The sequence below is a fragment of the Micropterus dolomieu genome, linkage group LG22 (assembly GCF_021292245.1).
Source record: "Micropterus dolomieu isolate WLL.071019.BEF.003 ecotype Adirondacks linkage group LG22, ASM2129224v1, whole genome shotgun sequence".
Lineage (NCBI taxonomy): Eukaryota > Metazoa > Chordata > Actinopteri > Centrarchiformes > Centrarchidae > Micropterus > Micropterus dolomieu.
This window is the reverse complement of record NC_060171.1, coordinates 29,660,350-29,668,420: the sequence shown is the minus strand read 5'-3', so window position 1 is coordinate 29,668,420 and position 8,071 is coordinate 29,660,350. Positions and strand designations below refer to the sequence as shown.

Sequence of the window (8,071 nt, the reverse complement as noted above, 5' to 3'; positions counted from 1 at the left end):
ACAAGCCAGCCTAGCTAGTTAGCTGGCTAGGTAGGTAGCATATGTAGCCTTGTTCAGCTAAATAAAAATAAAGTTACGGTCACTGTGCAGTGTATTTATGAGTAGAAGCAACTACCTAGTAGGTTCAAAATTACCAAACTAGAAAGTAAGTCAGCTACTAGCTGGCAAATAGGAGCTAGGTGGTTACATTTTGGGCCACAAAAGATGTTGTAGCTGTAATTTCATGGTGCTGGGGACTGGAAGTGGTGATTGGTAGTGTTGTAACTACTGATCTTACTCCTAAACAGGACCTCCTGGCCAGGAGCAATGTGGTTACTTTGTCTGCATATCTCATGGTGGCCATCAGCACACCTGAACAATAAAAAGATCCTTCTTTTCCATCTTTTTATTCAGTTATTGTACATAATCGGTAGCCATCTGGGACAAACCTGGGGTTTGGGGCTTTATAAATAAACTGGACTTGACATCCTCCTGTCCAATAAGGATACAGTCAAGTCAAGTTTATGGGTGTTGGAAAAACACTCCATTTCTCTAACACACATAATTGGTTTTCACAACCTCTGAGTGGTTTGGAATCAAAAGCCCAAGATGAAAGGACTGATTTAATTTTCACAAAGAGCACCCAAAAATTTAAAATCCTCCTGTTTGTGAAATTATGTCACCTGTTAATTTGAAATTTGAATGGCATCAGCACATGAAGAGAGCAGGTCAGGCTGTGGCCGAAAAAAAAGAGAGAAAATAAGACTGCAGTAATGAAATCCCCAGGGGTGACTTGACTTTTAGCCGTACACACACTATGCTTGTTAGTCTGCCTTTCATTCTGATTTTCTCTATGCTGGCATCAAATTGACCATGATAATAGTGTTAGGTCTGAGCTCTGCCACCTGCAACCACATCGCTGATTGGTCGATGCTGTGGTCGTTACAGTAAAATTAAGGCTCCGACACCTGTAACAACTGAAACCCTTGTCATCACCCTCTCCCCTGGTTACTGGCAGTGTTCACCACTACAGCGACCCTTCAATTATGTTTTGTTTTTTTTTTGTTTTTTTTTATTACACGGGTGATTTCTTTCAGGACGTGTCCTGCTCTTTGGTTACTAACCTGTTAGCTCAAAGAATTTTATTCTTGAAACATTAGATTACTGTGACATATAGAAATACATTTTTATTTCAAACTTTCTGGAATCATTTGAGGACCCGCTTTGTTTAGTAGTGTTTACTACTGTATGTCATCAGCCTTGACAAGAGCTAATGATCTGCTCCACACATTCAGAGGTGTTTTTCATGCTGGACTGCTCACCCTTCTGAATGCATTTCAAGACATGAATGTACTTCCAAGTGGATATTTTAGGGGGGAAAGGGATCAGAGTCTTTCTGTCTTCTGTATCTTATTAAAGATGATGGTAATATATTTCAGGTTGAGTTCAATTGACTTACAGTCGTGGAGGTCACCTTGCTAACCAGATGAGAGTATTGTGGTCTGTGATATGGTGGACAACAAGAATGTGAGTAAAATACTGCTCGTAGGGAATCAAAATCCACCCATAAAAACAGAAGAAAAAAAATATAAAGGGGAATTACAATTAGTTTTGTCCAGGATGAGCACAACAAACTGACAAAAAAGAACTATAAAAATGGCTAGATAAACAGAATAATAATTAATTATCTTTAAATAGTGTCACACATTTCTTTATTTGATAATACTAAATTAAAAGGAAGCCTTCTTCTCTCCCGCTCTCCTCTGCTCCTCTGTCTGTGCCGCTGGCTCGGTCTGACGGACAGCCAAACACACCAATCACACGCATGCTCTTTCCTCCGTCGCCTTGACAACTACCTGCTGGACATGCCTTCTCTCAGTGCTACTTAACATTAACCTGTGGAGAGACGGGTAATCATCTAAGCAAGGTAATGAATGAATGATTAAAACAGCTTGCCTTAATATTCATGTACAGCACAGATTTACTGTTTTGGCATTTTCACTTGGTTTGGGAGCAATTCTTCCTTTTAATTCACATACTGTATGATCTGTGTATATGTGATCCTAATATATCTTCACTGACAAAGAGAAATTCTGATATGATAAGCTACTGCAGTAACAACCCCTACAAAGCAATCAAAACCTTTCAGGATATGTTGTAAAATCTGTTAACCTCTGTTTAAGTAGCATCTTGCAATATAATGCAGAAATAAGCCACGATTGTTTGTTATTAATGTCTGTGGCCGTAGTATTAATGCCTTTTATTACATAAATTTACTCACCTGGACCTGGGCTAGTGCAAAAAGTTGTCTACTCTGGCAAAGGAGCAGGAACCAGACCGGACTCGGGCCATGAGCTGAACACACTCTGTGGCCTGGCCGAGCGCTAACATCAGTGGAGGCTGCTTAGGCAGATTTTGGGACTCTAGAGCAAAAACACAGTCAGGCAGGGGAGAGTATCAGTCTAAAATTCAATATCAAAAGATACAGTGGTCATTATTGTCATCTTTTTTTTGCTTGTCTTGCAGGCTCTGGTTACTTGAATTGAGTCTGCTCACTGCACTGTTGGACATCTTATTTTCTAACTTCAAAAGAAATTGTTTGCAGCCTTTATTCTTATACCAACAAAAAAAACTGCTACAGCAGATAATCAGTCAAATTAGATTTCATTTTCTGATTTAATTGTGGCATTAGTTAATTAATATCTGTGTGCATTAAGTTTTGTTGTTGGAATCTGATAATTGACAGGAAACAAAAACAGCCATGTCTAAGACAGCAGCCACTTTTCTTTTTTAAAATCACGTAAAATATCCACTGCAGGAAGACTCTAAGGCAGACATAGCTGTTATATTATCACGGTGTTACAATAAAAAAAAGTTGTAGTTCGAAGAAATATGTATCAGTGTAATACACAGGATGTGTCTGCTTTTTACCCAGTATGGCGCTATTGAGTGCGGAGCAGAGTGATTCTCTCTGCGTAGGGTCTAACTGCTGACCCACGGGGCAGTTCCACGGGTCTGAGTACGCTAGCAGGCTGAACGCATCCTACACAGACAGAGACAGACAGACAGACAGACAGAGGAATTAATGCAACACTGCAGTGCATACATCCTGCAACTTCCTAGGTTGAGCTTATTTGTGTCGTTTGGCTCTAAATCTAGCTTCCTTATATCCACACATTTCTGAGGGCAAAGTGAAGCCATGATTGATACGTGACTTGACATTACCAACTGGTATAAATTAGCAACGTAGCTATGAGAAAAGATTACATTTACATTACATGTATTCATTTAGCTGATGCTTTTATCCAAAGCGACTTACAACTGCTATTTATGTTTAAACCCGGGTCTCTCACACCAAAAGCATGCGTCTTATCCACTGCGCCATCACCACCCCAGACTGACCTGAGTGCTTCTCAAATAATATTACATTTCTCTACTCTTTGGTCTCTATTATGATGATACAAACTACAGCTGTTCCCAGCAAATGTATGCTTTCGGCTCAGCACATGGCAGAGAACTGGTGTTATTGAGTGACCGGTGGACATAAATATCTGACAAGAAAAAGTACAGAATGCTGCGACCAGGATTTTAACTGGTGCCAACTGAGGAAATCTCTTCAGCCCAGTTTTGGCTTCGCTTTAATCTGTTGAAGCACAGCTGTTTTTAAAATCAAGAATGTGTACCTGTAACATCTTCTTGTGTGTGGCGTTCTTTCCGTACTCGCGGCACAGCTGTTCATTGAGCGCCTGCAGCTCCCGTCCAAACTGGATCATCCTCTCTGTGGCTGCCTGGTTCCCTCCACAAAGCTGCCTACTATTACAAGAACCCACATCTGCTGGCAACAGACACAGACACATACACGTGCACACACAGTTAAAGTAGACACATACAAACATCCTGCTGGAAGCTGAAAGTAAAAAAATATGAGGGGAAAAGGCAAAAAAGCAAGAGGCGAGGTACAGTATACAACAAAGTGCATACAGATGAAGCAAATGAAGAATAAAGGGAAATAAAGCAACAGCAAATGTTGATGTGCGACTAGCAGGAGCATATGGAGTTGAGATTTGTGTGTATACCTGTGACCCCATTGCCAATGCTGTTGTCGTCTGGCTGAAGGATCTCTTCGTGCTTGTATGTGCCATTCATGATCCGCGCTGAGGAGCCCTCAACAACCCCGTTGGTATAGTGCTCTGCTTCGATCTCCATCTCACTGTCACTACACACACACACACACACACACACACACACACACAAACAAACAGGAGTGTTAAACTCAAATTAAGGTATAGATAGGATAAATCATTAAGGTTCACCTATAAGTGACATGGACCATAATGTAAACATGTTACCCTCCTGTATGAACCCTTAAAGCCCTTGAAAACTGTTTTTGTTTTAAACACTAACTATTCATGACTAAAAAAGCAACAATAAGAGTTGAAGTTCAGGGGGGAAAAAAAACATCTTTAGCAAATAACCCACAACCTGCTGAATCTTGAATGGCGCACTGAAAATTGTGATGTCAACTTTTTCCAGCTGAGCCCCGCCCATTTCAAACCAAACCGGAGACAAAACAGCAAGGACGGAAATCTCTCGTGTGCGGCGACCAAACTTTGGCAGATAATACTGTGTCCACGTGAGACCACATCGCACATAGTTGAGAAAATAGGTTTTCAGGGCTTTTAACAGAAAATAATATGCACTTAAACACAGCATGACATCTAAATTAAACTTTGCAGAGACCAAAATGGCACCTGCTTTGACATGGAGCAATCAAACTGACATCCTTCTATAAATGTTCCAGTTGCATGCAAAGAAATGAAAATACAGTGCAGTGTCGTAGAATTTGCTAATGTTCTTGGTAATGTGTGCATTTACCTGTAGTGACCGTTAATTATGTACTGATGATTACTGTATATTGAGGGTTCCTGCTACATCTCATAGCACTGCCTATACTTTTCACCATGCCTGCTGTGTATTAACAGTAGAGATAACATCAGGATCAACAAGTTCTATCTGCCCTAACTGAAAGTGACAGGCCGTCCTACCTGGTTTCCTGGGTGCTGTTAGCGCTGTGCGGCTGGCTCTTAGTGGAGTCGGAGGAGTTGGACTCGGTGTAGTTGACGGAGGAAGGGGAGGAGGAGGTGGAGGAGGAGGCGGAGGAGGACACGCTGGGGTATTTGACGCTGCTGCTGCCGGCGCCACTGTGGCTCTTTGACTTGTTGGTGGGAGTCACCCCGTTACTGCAGGTCGGGCTGTCTGCTCCTGGGTGACAGTGAAACACAGACACAAAGCTCATTTCTTACATTCACTGGGAAAATCATCCATTTTAGTGGCTGTTTTTAGGCATTTCCATCTCTATCTGTGCCGCTCTACAGAGAGGACAACAGTATAGTAGAGATGAGCACGTGTACCTCCGGTGTGCAGGTGTGTGTTGCCGGCGCCGTGGCGGGGGCTGATGCTGGGTGAGCCAGGATAACTGTCCTGGGATTTGGGCGAGCGAATGGTCAAGCAGCAAACCTCACTGTCTGTACCGTTCACCATCTCCACAAACTGGCGACACCTAAAAAGGTATACTGGTGTTACTGCTATTACTGGCAAGAGGTGCAAAGTGCTTCTGGTCAAGTAAACTCACATCCGCAGCCAGCATTAGTGAAGGTAAACTATCGATCAATCAGCTTTACAGATCATTTATTGTAACAACTCTTTGCCCTGCATATGATCTTAATCTTTAAACACGCTAACTTACTTCAACATGAATAAGAGGTTGGGGTTGTGTTCTAACAGGCCGGGATAAAGCTGCTGAGTAGCTTCTATGGCTTCGCCCACCCGTCCTGCCAGCACCAGCTTCTGTATTCCTATTAGACAAAAGAAACAGGGTGCTATTACAGTATATCGATCAAGAGGAATCATGCTTTCAAAGCAAACAATTTGATAGAGGCCAGTGAATCATTCATAGCAGCCACGGGCCATTAAGGACAAACAATGCCAACAGTATCTCATGCTGGACATCTTTTGTTTCTAACTGATGGGATACTCTGATGTCCAAATTGAATGTCTTTGCTTGTAAGAACCTTTAGCATTGGTGGAGGGAATCCACCAATCCAATGTGAAAGTGATGGAAGTATTCTGTAGTAAAAACAGGCTGCCACACCTTAGCTGGTTTAAAAAAAAATCTGTTGTTCACTCACTCTGTCTGTTCTTTATAGATGCCTGGTCCTCTTGTATCATGGTCTCTGTTGCTCTGGCGAAAGCTGTTGCAGTGGCACAGTACCCATGATGCACCAGATAGCTGGACACCATACTGGAGACAAAACAGGGGGAAAAATCGTTTACGGGTTGAATTTCTGACAGAATAAGTCTGGTGATATTCTATATTGTCAACAAATCCTACAAAAATGCATTAGTCTGTCTCTAATACTTTTATGGCTTTCTTATACTGCCTGTGGTTCTCAGCACCAAGCTCATAAAGTCCTGGTGAAGACTTTTCAAAACAGGTCATTATAAAAAAAAAGGGACAATCATTTCCAAAAATAGCTAGGCACTGAAGTTTTTAGTAAAAGTTACTCAGGAGTATACAGTGCATTTGTTGGGGGGCTATTTTCAGAGGAGGATGAACAGAGGACTGATATATATCAGGCTTTGGATCTACAGATAATCCTTGTTAGTAGTGATTCAATTGGTTTTGGGATTTGATACTAAGACAAATATAAACTCACTAATCTAAATCTTTAAGAGATGAGACATTAACATCATGGCCATAGAGATAATTTATTGTTACTATTTAAAGTTACTTATCATTAACAATGCAATAGATATAGCAATATTTTTGAATTATTGTGTCAGTTATCATGTTTTTATCTGCTGGGGAATGGTTTTTAACTGATCTCACATCGCCCACCATCTTCACTGACTATAGAAGCCTGCAGCCTCTAAATGGTAATTCACTAGAGTGTAATGTTGTTGCAATATTTGTGTTAAATTTACCCTTGTCCTGTGCAAAATATTTAAGTAATTTTTGTTCAGCTGCAACATACTGTCATATTCTCAGCAATATTGCTGTAGTGTCACTTGAAAATGTGTCTTCTCATATTGACAGAGGTGTGTGTGTGTGTGTGTGTGTGTGTGTGTGTGTGTGTGGACTGATTCTTACTTCTGCAATACGGCCTGCCACTCCCCCAGTCTCTCTCCTATGGGGAAGCGAGCTATCATGCCATGGATCTTGGCCCGCCATTCGCTCATGTAGTCCTCGATGTCGAAGACAAATGGCTGCTGGCCAAAGTTGGCGTCTACAATCTCACCCGGAGTTTGAAGCCCCACAGTGGGGTACAGGTTGGGCTGGTAGAAAGGTCAAATAATTCAGGTTATTAATATATATTTAGTTTATGCTAGCAGCAGATCTGTTTGTCTACTTACAGCTTATAAACAGTCCAACTGTCACCTAGAAACATCCTGGTTTGTGAAATCTACTGGAAATGCAAATAAGATTTAATGCCTCACAAGTTCTTCAAAGTTTTGGTCAGGGAAAGCCTCAGGTTACGGCTTGTTAAGTTCCTGTAATGGAAAACTGTCACTGGATAAACAGGCTGACTAACAGTCCAAACTGTAAGCTGGCTTTTTACTAAGCTGTCATTAGATTATATGGTTCAGTTGGACTGTGGTCTTTTGGTATATGCAAAAACTACCAACAGGGTATGAAATTACCACCAACACCCGTTTTAATGCCGTTTAGGTTTGACAGTGATTGGTAACTCCATCTGCTCTTGCAGCCACTGTGGCCAGCAGCCAACTGTGATTTTGAGTTCCTGTTCTATTCTTAAAACCTATCTGGCTGGTAAAACGGTTAAAAGGGGGGAATGTTCCAGTTACTGCGGCCACTGGATAGAAAAAAAGTTAGTTTTCAACCCAACTGTCAACATAAGCTGCAATTAGATATGGACCTACAAGGTCAATCTCCATTATTTATTATTTTATAGTTAATCAGTCACTACAGTTACAGGGATGGTATGTTAAGGATGATATGGGTCTGGTATCATAATATTAGCTCAAGATTTGTTACAAGTGTAATTTGTTTATTGGACATACTGTAGATTTT

General features: G+C 41.2%; 1 protein-coding gene across 3 annotated transcripts in view; it reads right to left on the bottom strand.

The window, feature by feature from the left end:
- Positions 1-995: 995 nt before the first annotated feature.
- The window catches only part of ranbp10 (RAN binding protein 10), a 31,487-nt gene continuing 24,411 nt past the window's right edge, over positions 996-8,071 (bottom strand). The window contains exons 1-10 of one of the 3 annotated variants that reach the window (XM_046036556.1): positions 7,130-7,984; positions 6,168-6,280; positions 5,726-5,834; positions 5,391-5,539; positions 5,025-5,241; positions 4,056-4,195; positions 3,663-3,814; positions 2,911-3,022; positions 2,261-2,402; positions 996-1,875 (exon numbers count right to left, since the gene is read on the bottom strand). In XM_046036556.1, coding sequence (XP_045892512.1) covers positions 2,272-2,402; positions 2,911-3,022; positions 3,663-3,814; positions 4,056-4,195; positions 5,025-5,241; positions 5,391-5,539; positions 5,726-5,834; positions 6,168-6,280; positions 7,130-7,218 — 1,212 coding nt within the window. In that variant the 5' untranslated portion in view covers positions 7,219-7,984 and the 3' untranslated portion in view covers positions 996-1,875; positions 2,261-2,271. Of the gene's footprint in view, positions 1,876-2,260; positions 2,403-2,910; positions 3,023-3,662; positions 3,815-4,055; positions 4,196-5,024; positions 5,242-5,390; positions 5,540-5,725; positions 5,835-6,167; positions 6,281-7,129; positions 7,985-8,071 lie in introns of those variants that run through there. The other 2 variants (XM_046036554.1, XM_046036555.1) reach the window with 2 other exon arrangements.